This window comes from Augochlora pura, chromosome 7 (genome assembly GCF_028453695.1).
Source record: "Augochlora pura isolate Apur16 chromosome 7, APUR_v2.2.1, whole genome shotgun sequence".
Classification (NCBI taxonomy): Eukaryota; Metazoa; Arthropoda; class Insecta; order Hymenoptera; family Halictidae; genus Augochlora; species Augochlora pura.
The window spans coordinates 38146116-38162517 of record NC_135778.1 but is presented as its reverse complement, the minus strand read 5'-3'; the positions used below and the strand labels follow the sequence as shown (position 1 = coordinate 38162517).

General features: G+C 47.3%; 2 protein-coding genes across 9 annotated transcripts in view; both read right to left on the bottom strand.

Annotated features, from left to right (window-relative positions):
* The window catches only part of LOC144473355 (uncharacterized), a 175760-nt gene that overhangs the window by 74031 nt on the left and 85327 nt on the right, over nucleotides 1-16402 (bottom strand). The window contains exons 7-9 of one of the 8 annotated variants that reach the window (XR_013494552.1): nucleotides 11124-11210; nucleotides 8548-10795; nucleotides 8007-8143 (exon numbers count right to left, since the gene is read on the bottom strand). The exons of 6 other annotated variants lie outside the window; for them this stretch is intronic. Coding sequence is in view for 1 of the 2 variants with exons in the window: in XM_078187156.1 (XP_078043282.1) it covers nucleotides 15298-15632 (335 nt within the window). In the remaining variant the exon portion in view is untranslated. Of the gene's footprint in view, nucleotides 1-8006; nucleotides 8144-8547; nucleotides 10796-11123; nucleotides 11211-13926; nucleotides 15633-16402 lie in introns of those variants that run through there. One more of the 8 variants, XM_078187156.1, reaches the window with a different exon arrangement.
* LOC144473331 (zinc finger protein 516-like) lies at nucleotides 4881-9154 on the bottom strand. The gene is made up of 2 exons (XM_078187116.1): nucleotides 9133-9154; nucleotides 4881-8143 (listed from the first exon to the last, which is right to left on the bottom strand). The coding sequence occupies exons 1-2, from the start codon at nucleotides 9152-9154 to the stop codon at nucleotides 7674-7676; spliced, it is 492 nt and encodes a 163-aa protein (XP_078043242.1). The 3' UTR covers nucleotides 4881-7673.

The following is a 16402-nucleotide window of genomic DNA, read 5'->3' as shown; positions in this document are numbered from 1 at the left end:
CGAATGCTTTTTATATTTAACGCGTTGAGTGCCACGCGACAAGGAAATCCCACGTCAAGGCGAACACGCTGGTATCGCGTGGTACAGCAACGCGAACTTACTATACTTGCAAATTAGTATTTACTCGATGCAATAAATCCATTAAAATTTTCTGGAAAAAAAACATTAGCGATAGAATCCCGTATTAAATAAAAATTAAGAGGGCTTTAAATAAATTTTTAGGTGACAGCTTGAAACAATGTAAATTTTTTAGTTCTATATATCATATATCACAGTGTCAGTCATCGGTGACTGACGCGAGATATTTCAGTGTCAGTCACCGACGAATGACGCGGCACTCAACGTGTCAAGAGCGCAGCAACTACGTGACAATTTTATTTTGGCGCAGCAGAAAACTTCTGCTTTGCTAAAAACAAAAGGTCTCGAATTAATAATAACAATTCATTTATTTAATTAATATACTTCTCGATAAAAGGAAGGGAATTCGAAATTTAAATTTAATGGTTTCACTAAGGATAATCACCGGCGCAACAGCGGCGCCTACGGGGTGCAAAGGGTTAAATCAGACCCTCTGAGTAAATTTCCATAATCTATAGATGCTCGAGAAAATTTAATTCTATTTTCGTTTGTAAAGATAACCTTTCCTTTTCAAGGATAAAACGAAGCTGTTCTTGCGAAAGCAAAATAGCGAACACCGAGGGAAAACGCGCCAAACAGTACCACGTGGCAGCGACGGGTAACGGATTGGACAGCACGGACGCATTCGTACGGCCTAGAAGGAACGTGTGGCACGCGCAGGGACGACGAAAACGCCGCGCTGCAACGGATTCAATTCAGATCGATCACGTAGACGTTCTGACCGCGATGGCACTGTCTGATGTGTCTGTAAACGTGGCCGCGTTGCTTCATCCTCGCGGCGCAGTACGGGCACTGGACCTTCGGCTCTTGGCCGCACTCGAACTTCGTGTGTCTCTTGAGGTGCCACGCGTGGATGTAACTCTTTGAGCACCTGGCGCACGTGTGCCTCTCGAGCGCGTTGCTCCTGCGCCGCCTCGCGCTCAACGGCTTCTCTTCCTCGTAATCGAAGTCCTTCGACTCTTCCATCACCACCGAGCACAAGTTCTCCAGATCCGTCTCGATCTTGATCCTCTTGATGTCTAAAATGAAAAAGAGAAAACGAAGAGGCAATTAGTCGGACCGTCGAGGGATTATTAGGGGAGCGTCTCCACGGGCAGAGAATCGCTAAACGGAAACAAGAGCGGATCGTTTCACGTTCCGCCTGTCGGCGATTGGCCTGCCCGTTTATCGGTTACGTTCGCACGCCGCTAAAAAAAACCTAGAACGAGGCCGGAAGATCAGGATCGTCGTGTGCACGCCGCCGATAATCGACGAACCACCACCCCTCGGGGTTCTCCCGCGTGCTAAACAAAATCGGGCGAGCCGAACCGAAGGTTCTCTCTCGCTTCGGTACACACACACACTGTTCATGAAAATCTTCCATCTCGATTCTAGCGTCCGATTATTCGCGCCGATTGTCTCACGGCCGATTCAGCGACGGGACAACCTAGGAGGACCGTCTCTAAACCCTCCCGCCGTTCTTCGTTCAAGTGCAACGCCGCGCGACGTCATCGCCCGACTGAATCCTCCGAACAGATTCACGCACTTTTGCCCGTCTCTCTCTCTCTCTCGAGTCTGCGTAAAATGCGAATCTATCCCGGAGAGCCAGTCGGCAGCGACGACTCGCTTGAAACCGGCGAACCCAGTGTGGGAAACGTTAGTTACGCCAGCACGCTGAAACATTGCAAAGAAACTGGTGCATTAAAATCGCCGAAACTCCTGCGGACACACTCCCACGGATCGAACATCGACGAACGTCGATGCCTCGTTCAGCCTCGCAGAGGAACGGTGTCGCGATTGGGTGCTCTATAAACCAGATAGCATCGTAGGAATGCTTTTATTCGATCACATGTACAATTGACGAACAGCAACCGCGTGTAGCGATCTCTCGCCAGCGATGGGTTCGTCTCCGAGCGGATTATATACAAAACCAGTACAGTGTAACAACGAGCGAGAGACGAGGAGGGATGACGCGTCGACAAGAGGAACGGGGTGGGGGGAGGCCGCGCGTTGTCCGTGCGCGTTGCGGAATGGCTCGCAGAAACCGGCGTGCGCATGGATGACGCGCGCGCATAGTCCAGTCTAGGGCCGGTTCGGTCGGTCTAGATCCTCGCGAGCTGATGACGGAATGGTCGGCGATCGACGGCCCGACGTCGTCGTTGTCGTCGTCAGATCGATCGATCCCGACGACGGTCAGGGCGAGTCGATTATGTAGATCCGCTGGCCCGAGTGTTTTCTACGTATGTGCTCGTTCACGTGGGCCCGCTGTTTGCTGCGGTTCCCGCAGTACGGGCATTTGAAGCGCGGCGCGACGCCGCACTCGTAACGGAGATGGCGCTTCAGGCTTTTCACCACGGTGTAACCGTTCCCGCACTTCGGGCACACGTAGTTGCTCCTTCTGGCTGTACGGTGACGCAGCGAGCCGTACACGTCGTCGGACTTCGTCGCCTCACGATACACGTCCGCCCCGTAATTCCCGTACAGGAGACAATACGACCGATCCACTGAAAGCAAAAAACGAACGGTGTCGGTTAGATCGGGGCAATGGCTGTGGAAACCGCGGCGGGATTCGTGTCGCGCCTCCTCGCTAAATGGAGAGCCGGGAACGATCGTTCCGGTGGTCCGCCGTGGAACTGTTGGAGTATACTAGCATTTTGTATTTTAGTTCTAATCGAGGGTTTTGGAAGAGTTTCTTGGCCCAAGTAACCTCCACTGTACGTCGTTACACAGGCTGTTTCGATGGTTGTTGGGACGAAGGCTTTGAAAATCTGGTAGAGGATCATGTCAGAGGATATGAATTTATTTTATAGGCTGTTTTACATATTTATTTTCTCTTAGCGTAGACGCAGCACTCTCGAACACAGCCACGTGCAGGGTCGTGTAGTTCATTTTGTTCCACTGTATTTTTCAAGGATTGTCGTGTAAGCGTGAATTTATTTAGTGTACAATAGGAGAACCAAGTACTACTATGGCCGAGGATGTTGAGAATGTCTCGAAGTGCTGTATTGTTGTATCGATGCACCCTCGCGCAGCTATCCATTCCCAGAATCGAACAATCACCAGAACACCTAACTAAACAGCTAAATAAACAGCTAACCTATTAATCGTCTAACCTCCGCCGACGAGTCGAACCCACGTCATTCGTCCTTTCACTACAAAATGCTAGTATACTTCCGCTGAAGCATCAGCCCCGAATTACAAACGCCGTTAATCCTCCACCCCGTAGACGATACGTTCCGACGACACTTCCGAGCGACTCAAAACGAAACGAGCGTGGAGAATCAAAGCCAAGGTGGAGACGAGTCAAATACCACGCGTCGCATCGATGGGGGACCAGAGGTCGCAGTTTCCGCCGGAAACCATTCTTTGCCTCGGCTCTCGCCTCTCGTGTCTCGGAATTTCCGCGCGAGGAACGGTAGGCGCGTGTCGTGTCATGACAGAAACGAAATGTTTATTGGTTTTGCATCTTGAATACAGTGGGGGGGAGCGGTAGCGATAAAGCATGTGTAGGTAAATTCTGCTCGACCGCGAGCGGTTCATCGTAACACACAAAAAAACGAAACAAGTCGGATCTCGGTCGCGGCTTTCGTGGAAAGTGCCTCAAACTTTCAAGTCGACCACGAACACCCTCTCCAACGGGTGTTTCTTGCGAATGTGCGAGTAAATCTGGGACGTCTGCTTGCTCTTCAGCTCGCAGTAGGGGCACTTGAACCGTGGCTCGTGTCCGCACTCGTATTTGTAATGGCGGTTCCGGTTGCTCTTCAGGGTGAAACCGTGCAAACACTTTGGACAATAATAGAGCACTTTCGGTGGCATGTAGATGGGATCGTTGCCGATCTCGATGCCGGGCGTGACCAGGTTCATCAGCGAGTCCAGCATGTACAGATCTGAAAGCAGACAACGTCGCGTGAACCACTGTTCCATCATCCGATTCCTTTTGACGATATTTCTGTTTGTTTTTTTTTTTTTTTTTGTTTATTTTTCGTCCTCGAAGAGGGCCTCTCACCAACGACAAGCCTCTCGCGTCCCTTCGTCTCTCTTGGTCGCAACACGGTATGAGTAAAGTGCTGCTCGGGGTCGCTTGTCGAATGGGCTCGTGAATGAAGGGGGAGGGGGGAGAGAAACTGGTGTGAAGGATAACCACCCATGAACAGTAAGCGCACACAGAGAGGCGGGGGGAATGATTAATCGCTGGATTTGCTCTCGATAGGAAGTTACACGGTGGAAGAAGAAGAAGATGAAGGAGGAGGAGGGGAGGAGGTGGAGGAGGACGTCTCTTTGCCGGGGCAAAACATGAAGCGGTGACAAAAGCAAGAAATTCACCTCCGTTCGTTTGACCACACTGGGAGAAATCCGTCCACGGCTGGAAGACCGAACGACGCGAGTCACGTGACCGGCGCATGAACATCGCCCGCTTTGATGAAGACGCGGTACGACGCTACGGAGACGGGAATGCTACGACACACGCATGCTTCGGGAACCGAGATACCCGTGACGCTTGCAGAAACGGGCGCGCGCGTTGACTCGCATCGTTGGACTTTCGCTGGAAAATCAAACTATCAAAAAAGAGAGAGAGAGAGAGAAGTAGAAATAGAGAGAAAGTGAGAAACAGCATCGATGAAAATAAATGATCCTGAAAGGGAATCGAGAAAGTAAAACGGAGTCGATGAAGATAACGACGACGATGATGATGATAATAATAATAATAATAGTAATAATAAGTCTCCTGATCAAGCGTAGATACAATGTCTGATATTTGAACATTGATTTATTTGTATTTTACAATTCCACAGCGACGATATACGATCACAAAACATCGTGGAAAGTGTGTACGGTGGGGGGGAGAGGGGGGGGAGGGGTAGGGGGGGGGGGGGTGACGTGGGGTCAGAGGTAAAAGGGTGGGGAATAGTTAACTGTTCAGACATCGAGTGTTAATCTCGCGAACATTAAAGCCGAGCGTCCCGAACGTAAAATTGGTTAGAAGAACGCTTCTTTTTCTTTCATTTTTTTTTTCGATCAACGACGGCGGCTGCCACACGAAACGGGGTATATTGCCTAAGGACCCGTTTTTCTTCTAACGGCGAGCGCACGCTTATAGGACGCACTTAAACTCTAGTTACATCGTTTAATTATATCACAGCAACAAAAACAGTCGGCCACTAACGTCGAACGTCTAGGTGCGAATTAGAAACGACGGGAGTTGAAAAACAATATATTTAGTCCTCGCCGCGACACGAAGAACGACACTTTGGTTTCTTCCTCTTACACCGTAAAGGGGGGGATGGGTGTAGTAAAACGGGGGGCTTGTTAATAGGATAAGTGGATTGATGGGGGATATATAGGGGGCGGAGTGGACTTGATCGAACCGATCGAGGTTCCAAGTTGCCGTCATCTTTTTCTCTCCGTCGGAACGTTCCGCGTATACGTTCTCGTTCCTCCGTCGATGAAAGATAACGCAGACAGGATGTTCCTCTCTATATTCGCGAAGTTCGCGCGGCTGATCTCTCGACTGTGTTTTTCAACCTGATTTTCGATTGACATCTCTCGTGTGACATGGGTTCTCGCGTGTGTTCCAACGACAGAAATAGAGAAATAGAGAAAGTTAGAAAAATAGAGAGATAGATAGAGAAATATAGATTTAAAAAAAAAAAAACATCTGGAAACAATGTATTGGAAACGAGTAAACGTTCGTCCCGACCGCCTCATCATCCTGTACCATATTGTTCCGTTACCGTCGAAAAATCGAATCGGTGCCGGGTTTTCAGTCTTGTTCAGCGCAACCGTACGCTACACGGCGCGCTTACCACCTTCGCCCATCCGTCTCGTTCGCATACAAATAAAACGCATCGGACGCAAGAAATAACAATTATAACATATTTAACAACACGCATACGTCTTTGAAATGTTCGCCGCCGTGCACACTCGCGCGCGCGCGCGGCTCTCACTTCCTTCGCCGCTGTTCGTTCGCCGTTCGCTGAGCAACGGGAGTGCAATTTATTATTTTTTTTTGTCTCGCTATTTTACGAACATCAAGAGGGTGTGTCGTTACCGTTTAATTAGTATCATTACAAGCTAGATCGTTTATGAATTACGTTCACCTTAAAAAACGTTACAGCTCCGTACACGGGACGCCTAGGAATCGAAACCGAAACGGATTCGCCCGCCTGCCTCTGCCAACACCACCTCCTTCGTCGCCTCCGCCTTAACCGTAACGCGTTAATCGTGTTTATCATTGGAACTTTTTAAATGCACTTGTACTCAAAACGCCTGCCGCACCGCGTTCACCGCTTTTATTAATCGCTCGACTCCGGTCCGTTAAAGGAATTAATCACGGGTCGCTGCTCTCTAAAAGCACGGAATCAATATCTAAACGTACAATCAACTAATACAACCGAGCCCGCGGCGACAACCGTGGGCCCGTGAATACGCTTGAGCATCGTTCTTCAAATTTTTTTTTTCGTGTTTTTTTTTTATCTCCCACTTTTATTTTCAGTATATTTTCTTTCCTTCGTTTCGTCTTCTTTTCTTTCTTTTTTTTTTTCTTTCGTTCGCTTTCGACACATTCCGTGAAATGATCCGTCTCCCTAACTTTATAAAACATTTTAAAAATTCTTTTAACAACGAAAAATATATATATATATATGTGTGTATATATATATTTATATATATATATTGTATGTATGTACGTAAGATGTATATATACATAAATTATACTTCTTTGCCTAAACCGAATCAGACCCGTAGAGCCTCATGTGGTTCGGTGAGTTTTCGCTCGCCTGACCGAACGCAAGCTTCGCGGTTCGGTCCCCCCCCGGTCCCATCGTTCCGGTCTCCCATTTACCCCGGTTCCCCTTTCTTTTCTTTTTTTACCGGTTCCCCATTTTCCCCGGTACTCGACTTTTATCGGTTCCCATAATTTTTCCGGCCGCGGTCGCCACATGAGCTTCCGAGATCTCGGCCAGGGGACAGAGGGTCCAATCTCTCGAAGGCTGATCACCGTTTCATAGAAAACCGGTCGATTGTCTTGAATGTCCTATAGTAACCGGATATTACATGCACAATCATTAAACGCTTTCTCTCCTCAAACATCGTCGCAGCAATGGTTCAAGGATTAAGTACGACGGCTGAGTCTCGCGGGACACTCCGATGAAGGATTTTCAGAAATGGAAAGAAAAATAGCGATCGAGTTCGAACATTTGGACGAGTGGTTAAGTTTCTGGACGTTTGGAACCCCGTGTTTAAAAAATTGTCAATTCGATAAGAACAATGCCCCGCCCCGTGAACAACGCCGGGCATTCGATCGCGCGAATCTCGTCGACGAGATAGATCGGAAACGAGCGAAACGTTCGTCGACTAGTCGAGTTTGCGGTTCGAATAGGCGTTCTCCTACCGCACTTAATTTCCCATCGGCGCGCCCTTTTTTCTAGCTTCATTTTCAATATCGCTCTTTTCCATATCGCTCTTCTCCGCGACCACGTCTCCCACCGAGACGGGCCGCTGTTAGGTAAAGAGTGACCCGCGAGACTCGAACACACACGATGTTTCCCGCGACAGCCTTAAGTGATATTCGAAAAGTCCCGAACCGCGTTGCCCGATTCTTTGAGGTGCACCACGTAAACCCGCTGGCCGGTGTGCCTGGTCCTGATGTGTGACATCACGTTGGACGTTTGCTTGCTACGGAACTCGCAATAAGGACACTGGAACCTCGGCGCTTGGCCGCACTCGTACTTCAGGTGCCTGGTCATGTTGCCCTTGACGGTGAAGCAACGGCCGCACTTCGGGCAACCGAACGGCTTTCTGAAGCAATCGGCGAACGATCCGCCCTTGGCGTACGCGTTCCTCACCCTGGCCTGCGCGTAGTAATTGGGCAGCGGCCTTGGTACCGAGCTGCCGCCGCCGTCGCCGGAGTCCCCGCCGCCTTGGCTACCGGCGTCCCCCCTACTGTTGCCCTCGCTGTCGAACGCCTTACAAGATTGTAAAACGAAGTTTAGATCCAACTGTGGCGCTGCGGCATAGAAACCTGAAACTTCAAGATCGGCCCGTTAGTCTGTGGAAGCGTCGATTGCGGGGCGTGGTTGCTCGGAGAAAGACTGATAGAGAGATAGGCAGATAGAGAGATAGATAGATAGACTGATCGATAGATAGATAGAAAGATAGATAGATGGATAGATAGATAGTTAGATAGATGGCTAGATAGCTAGATAGATAGATGGAAAGATAGATAGACAGATCGATAGATAGCTAGATAGAAAGATAGAGTATGATCAAAGCTAATTGGAACAGATAGAGGAATCGGGGTGCGTGTCGGTCAGATTAAATTCGAACCATCCTTGCGCTCCAGCCGAACCAAGGAGAACCCGTTTTGCTTTTTGTTCTGGATATTAGGTGTCACTGGGCATGCGTCGGAAGAGCTTTAAAAAGAAGGGATACCTTGATAGATTGCGGATGATCTTCTAGACGATAACACGTCGAACCAGAACGATCTTCAAGTGTGGTTACATTGCGCGAGTCGTACGCGACTCTTACACGGACATGAATTTATTTAATGATAGTGTCTACGCAGAGGGCTTGTGCCACCCCCTTTCTTTAATATTCTACGACTAAACGACAGAGCCCTAGAGAAGAGACTTAATGAGATTTGAGATCGTTGTTGCAACTGCAGTCTTCGGGCGGTGACAATATCATCCCGTATGTCTGGTGTCGTCCGGTTCTTACGGAAGAACACAGAGGAATGTTGTTTTACTTACGTGTTAGGTAGAGTATGTGCGCGGGTGAGCTAGTGATCGAGAGAGAAAGAGAGAGAGAGAGAGAGAGAGCGAGAGAAAGAGAGATTAAACTACAACGAATTTTTGGTTTTTTTTTTCAACTGTTATTTATGAAAAATTCTCCCGCCTTTTGCACGGCGAATGTACAAGTGGGAGGCCACGTGCTCGCGGTGGATCCGATATATAGGTTTCTTTCAATTTGTTGACATCCGACACGCGCGTTTTATTCGGCGAGTGTGTGCTTGCGTACCACGTTCGACGAACTTTGACATAACCCCGACCTATTCTCAGTTTGTCGAGGGTCTCGTGGATCTCGGCGGGCCGTGTGCATGTTTTCACTGAGAAATATGGGCCAATGATGGTGTTGCTCGGTGATCGGGTGAAAATCGTTTTGTTTACCTCTCAAGTTGCGACTTTTTGAAAAGATTCGAGATATCGATTTTTTTTTCTTTCCTTTAAAAGGCGAAACGTCCGAAGGATTTCACAAATCCCTCGTGAATTTCACAGAAATAATGAATATACATACTTGTAATCAATCTTTTTATGTACACTTCGTTTTAATTAACAATCCTTTTTGTTGCTAATCGAAGCGAGAAACTACTGGGCGTAGCTTCCTCCTCTTCAAATCTCGCGAGTCTAAACGAGCCTAACAAGTTTAACAATTTTTTAGGGACCTTTTTGAAATGTCAATTGTAATCCCTAGAATATTTATGAAATAATTCTTTTTCCTGTTTTATTGTATTTTAACCAGTCAGCTGTTGCGAACCTAAAACGTGTCGCAAAAGGTAAGCGGTCCTTCGCGATAATTATTTATATTTTCTATGTAATATAGTTTCCGCTGAAATTGCAATTTAAACAGCAATCTGTAAATACCTTTTACTCTCAATAAGTAACAGCTAATTGGTTAAATGAAAACTGCCTCGCAACGATCCGGATCGAGAAAAGTGACACCTTCAACTAACCATTGAATCGTGCGATATATCAATATGAAATTTTCACTAAACGTAGCAATCGTTAGATAAATAAAAGTAGCGATCTCCAATGATCCTTTCAATATCTAAGGCCCATATTACAGTCAGCGAATACTCAGATTTCCAGTCGAATGTTTTAAAGGTGCCATTATCCTCGCTCCTCTTTAAAAGAGTCGCGCGCTGAGCTACCCTCGCATTTCGATTGGAAATCTGCCGGAATCTGCTGACTATTACGCACACAGCCTCTGGTCGTCGTTTCGCGTACGTGCCGCCTGCACACATACAGACACATGTTCGAAAAGGACGGTAAAATTCTGTCCAATGAGTCGGGCGATAATCGGGTCCGCCGTGAGCCGCGGCCAAAATTGGGCGAGTCTCCTGGATCAAAATACACGAGGCGCGCTAGATATCGTACGGTCTTGCGGGGGCTGCCTTCATGATAGATCTTCGATTGATGGGCGCGCGCGTGTGTGTGTGTGTGTGCAACAGATACAATATACAGTCCCATAGAAAGCGAGCGTAGCCGTATTAAGCGAACATCTAAGGTTTAATCGATCCCCGCGAGACTCGTGGACGACGACGTGCGGCGGGTTCTTCGGATTCAGAGCTTCATATCGAAGATGAACACCTCCTCTTCCGGATGCTTCTTCCGGATGTGGGCGTAGACCGGCGACGTTTGCTTGCTCCTAAGGCCGCAGTACGGGCACTGAAACCTGGGCTCGTGGCCGCACTCGTAGTTCACGTGGCGGTCCTTGTTCCTCTTCAGGGTGAAGCCGCGGCCGCACTTCTGGCATTGGAACGGTTTCTTCTTGTCGCACGAGTTCATCTTCAGACTCCTCCGTTTCACGTTTTTGCTTGATTCCAAACTACGCTTCCCGATTGCCCCCGATCGACCTTTGCAGATCAAGTTCTGCCCGACCGGGAGCGGTAGAATGTGGAATCCTGAAACACGGAGACACGTCTCGGCTGAACACTCGGACGGTGGCTAGAACTGAAGGGCTAGAAGGACGCGCGCACGCTCACGCATATAACAAGCGCGTGTCGTGTTTCCACCGAATGCAACGCGACGGAGGGGTGGGGGAGACCAATTCGATCGGGACCAATGGTAACAGGTCTAAATCCAGTCCCCACGGGGGCGAACACCAGCGCACTGCATTCGATGGAATCGCGTGTAAACATTACGGTAACGCGGTTGCGTTCGATCTCTTCCCCAGTGTGTGTGCGTATCGTTATAAAAGAAGATCCGCCGCTCGGCGACAATGGAACGTACTGTTTCGGATTAAATCGGAACAGGGGGCTGGCTTACTTATCCGTTCACCGGGCCAAGTGCCGTCGCCGGCGCCGTCGACGTCGTCCGCTGAAAAATATTGAACGGTTCGTTAGTGTCATCGGAAAACAACCACGATCGGATAAAACGGCACGGGATTATGCGAGAGGTTGTACGAGATTGATTCGACCAGGTTCGAGGTGTGATCATCGTGCTTTATTTCAAGAAACATTTCGGGCCGGGCCTGCTCACGGCCTGCAAACGCTACAGCCGGAAGAAGCCGTTCAGCTTCCGGTCCCAGAACATCTGCGCGAGCTGGGGATGATGGACCCGCAGATGCCGGATCATGTGCACCTTCCAGTAGTTCTTCATCGCGCAGTGGGGACACTCGAAGCGCGGCGGTTGCCTGCACTGGTTGCGAAAGTGCGACAACATCGATTTCTTCCATTTGTACAGATTGTGGCAGGTCGGGCACTCGAACTTCCCGTTCCGCCTGATGATCGTGAACTCGCGGCCGGAACGGCCGTGGAACCGCTCCAACTTGGTCGCTTCTTTCAGGTCACCACCTGAAACAGAGAAAACGGGAAATAGACGGTTAATAAGAGAATCCACGGCTGCGCGAGAGCTCTTCGCCCGGGTACCGGTAGACGCCATCTTGGATTCCACGATGCGGTCTGAAGGGCGCGAAAGGGTTCTGGTGTATAGAGTCCAAGGATTTCAAGGATCGTGTACAAGGTGTTTCGAAATAATACGACGGGAACACCGTAACCGTATTTTACACCCTGGGATAAGATGGTCATCTATTGAACAAATTCTCGTCGAATTTGCATCGATCTTGAAAGTCGAAGTGAAATTTTCTTCCATTGCAGCAATGCTCGTCGAATGGAACAAACGTCTAGAACCGTCATGAACCCTTTACACAAAGAAGCGATGTTAAAAATGTCACCAAAATTACACGTCACGAAATTACATGCAAAAATAAGTCGAAAAGAAAGAATAACATTTTTCCATTCGAAGCTCCTTTATCGAGGAGAATTGGGTTAAATAAATAATATTAAACGCGAAAGAATTTTGCCTCGATTTTAAATTGGAAAGCTTAAACGAAAAAATATTATTCTATTTTCTAGATTTATTTTTTTGTATATAACGTGACATGTAACTTACGTATATTATTTTTAATATCGTTTCTTGGTCGACATCAGACCTATACTTCCTTTTAAACCCTTTGTTCCCCTCAAAGAGTACTGTAACTCTGAAGAAAATTGAACCTTTTCGACTTTGATCTCGATTGAAAATTTGACGAGAATTTTCTTCAACAAATCCTCTTCGATTTATAGACGTAAAATTCGACTACGGCGATCATGGCGTATAATTTTCGAGACACCCGGTACGCGCGTATTTCTTTCTTTCTTTTTTCAAACCGATCCGAATCTTTCTCTTTCGTTGCTCCGATTGCTTACACAGTAAGGTCCACAGAAATTTATTAAGCTGTCAACAACTCGGACCACGTGGCCGCCGTTCGCCCGGCAAGCGCAGCCCGCGTCGATGATTTACATGTCTCGTCGACGATTAGCCGGGGCTCGGTTCACAGTTTCTCGCTGAACAGACAAGTGGAAATTGTAGAGATCACAGAAAGAAAACTTATCAGATTAAGTTTTATAAATTCGATACAGGAACGATGTCATCCTAAAGCTATCGAAGTAGACCGTCCGCGAGGTCTACGGTGCGCGAAGAGCCAAAACACCATGGCCATCGGCGTCTCCGCAGCTATTAATCCTTTACACTGGCACAGAGAGATCGCTACACTCGACGTCGCCACACGTGTTTATGAATCACATTGCAATAGTTAAACGTTGAATAATTATTCGCAGTAACGCGGTGATCTTAGTGTGATCATAGCGCGCGTACATAACCTTTTTTTTCACGGCGGCCTTCGAACGCTACATGTCACCATCTGGCGGATTCGGGGGAGCCAACTCTCGAAGAACACTACCGCGGCTCCCCCTCCCCATGGCCGGCCGTCTAACTAGTGACGACCGGTCGCGTCCCAGGGGGACTGAGCGCGCGTACATAACCTGACCATAACCTGACAACGACCGCTCTTCTCGAGCAGGGTAAATCAAGCTTCGCCCAGTCAAAAAGTAATTAAAACGAGTTGATCGTGGGTGTAGCTCGACTGTGTCTCGTTTATTCATGATAGAATAGACATTTCCTAGAACAAACCGTGAACTACGCGACAGCCATAATACAGCAAACGCGTGAGACGCGAAACTTTACAGAAACTCTCGGTTAGACACTATCAACGGTTCTAGTTACCCTTTTTCCATCCAGGGGATTAAGATCAACTTACCTTGTCCAACACAAATCATTGTAGAATATTGTACGAACGCCGCAATCAATTGTGTTTTTACTGTGCTGCAATAATCAAAGTAACGATAACGTACTATTATAATCAAGAAAAGTCTGAATTCACTGAACTTCCATCTTATTTTTGTCGTGAGATTCTATCTTTAAAGATAAATCGAAAAATATATTTACAGTAGGTTTTTCGCAACTTATAGATAGTGGAAAAAGCAGTTTGTACGGTCCGGAATCACCTGTAAAACCAACAGTTTCGAATAATTATTGCATTCAGGAAAATGCACCGTGTTCGAACAATTTGCTGATCTTCGAGCAGTCGACGATCGAGCTGTTACTTTTATTACCGTATTTCGGAGAGGTCTTCGTTACAGTATTCTCTCCGTGGCGAATTTTTATTCCTGTAATTGTTAACATAAAATTCTAAGAGGACCACCAGTAATAATGTTATGTCAAGGTGGCGCTGTTAGTCGGAATTTTGCAACGAGATTTGCAGAAAAACTTCATCTTTCTTATCGTGTTCAATAAAATGGATATTGATACGAATCTTCCACAGCCAGGGTCATCTAGAGCAGACCCTATACCTAAAGTTCGAAGAGGAAAAAGGCTCCAAGGCCAAGAACTCAGAAAATTTCCGTAGGAGAATGTCCGTTAGCAACAAGCTGATATCCGATCAGCAATTGCATCTAAGTGGGGGTTTACTGTTTCCACCGATGTGGAAGAAGTATCCCGTTCACTGGAGGCAATCCACACGTGCCAATCGTTACGCGGGCAAGGACCAGTACCAGTTGCTACACGTGGAGTAGGACTTGCTATAGTCATTGAATACAACAACATGACCACCGCCTGGAATTTCGCAGCGATCAACGAAATATAAAATCAGAGCTGAGAAAAATACGTGAGAGTTCCTCCACGAAAAAGCAAGACTGACCTAACCTCTTTTGGTATCAATTGTTATATTACCCTACGATTATGGTATCTCTGCCCTAACTGGACCTACTCAGACCAGTCACGTAAAGAATACTGTATTCGCCAGCGAACTAATCGACCAATCCGTCACGGTGATAAGAATAGCAGCAGGAACACGCGTCGCCTGTTCGACGATAATTAACCCTTCTCCTCGATTGCAACGTTCAAGAACCGAGACACGACATCGCTATTTGGCTCTAGTAACAACACGATTTATCGCGCTAATTGTGCAGTTCTTAACCCCTTGCGCTATAATAACGTATCAGACTCGAACGTTCCGCGCCAATAAATATGGCTGCCAAGCATTCCTATTAAATCGAAATAAAATTTGAATCCCCTGCCATCGAACTCTAAAAATATAAGTAAACGAAGACAATCGTAACAGAAGAATCATCTCGTGACATCGAGGAAATAATTAACCCCTTGCCGTACCATTTTTTTTTACAATTACTATAATTAAAATATTCACACTGATTTCTTCAAACAAAAAGGAATTTTATATTTATCGTGTGTTGACATTTAACGTTATTTAATATCTTTCGACATTATTTAACATAATTTAACGTTATTCGACATTATGATAACGTTATTTAACAATGTTCGACATTATTTGACATTATGATAACATCTACTCGAACGTTTAAATACTGGCGTAAAGAGAATCAAAATCTGATTCCTACTTAAAGGAACGAAAGTTCATACCTAATAGGTAACTGTTATAAATTCCCGGGACGAGAGTCTGACTCGTTAAAGTACGACAAGGGGTGGAAACAGTCGTAATCAGACTGTAGCTCTGAAAAACGTAACAGCGCGAGGGGTGAACCGCGGCAGATTATTAAACGTGATAAATCTACAGGTGAGATCCCTGGCCGATGTTGTCGCTCCTGTGTTCCTGATGTGCCAGCCTGGCGTTCGTAGCGATGTCCACGCAGTACAGCTCCCGATTCGGATGGAAGGTGCGAATATGCGTCCACACGTGGGTGCGTTGCCTCAAATGATGCTTGCAGTACGGACACTCGAACCTCTGCGGCGTGCCGCACTCGTACTTGTAATGGCGGATCATGTGGCTGCGGTGCTTGTAGCTGCGGAAACACCTCGGGCAGGGGTGCCGGTTCCGGTCACCGTAATCGTAGGTCGCCTTCAGGCTCTGGTGATGATGGTAGCTCCAACTTTTCGCGGCGAAATCTGAAAAAGAGCAACATCACGAGAGTTAATCGAATTACGGGCCACCGCGTGATCTCTTTCGTCGCACGATCACCTTCGACACCACCCGGTCAGGACGATTTAACAGGAGTGAACATCCTGTGCGATCCACATCCGAGCGACAATGAAGCGATGATAGGTTTTTTTGTTCGACTCGTGGTGGTTAGTTTTTACGACGCCGTGGACGCCGGAGCAACGTTCGCAATTACCGTGGAAATAAAGGAACGTCGTCGACGTGGTCTCGTTTTTTTCTTTTCTTTTTTTTTGTTAGTTACACGCTTTGATAAAGGAAACACAGACAGAAAGATGAGAAAGTATACAAGTCCGCGGGGGTGGGTTGTGTATCGTGACCGCCGATACCCGGCACTTTATTACTCGTGTGACAACTGAAACGAACGAAGGTGGAAGAACAGACGCCGTTTCTATCGCTAAGGAAGATGTTTATTTTCCATACAGTAGCTACGAATAAAAATGTACAATATCGAGGAGGAGAAATCGTTGGACACCGCAAAAACCGTCCGGGGAAACAAGAGAGCCTTCCCTTGGCCAGTCCTGGCGATTTTATTCGCTTTCACGGTGGATTCACACTCGTCGGTTGTGCAACCCTAATCGGACGATCCGGTAACGGCCGGACGCTGAGAGATCCATAAAATCGATAATCAGCGGGACGAGGATACCTCGGTCCAACAGCGATCGATCTTTCGCATAAACATATTCCTCGAAAGATCGATCAATCATTGTCCACGTGTCGC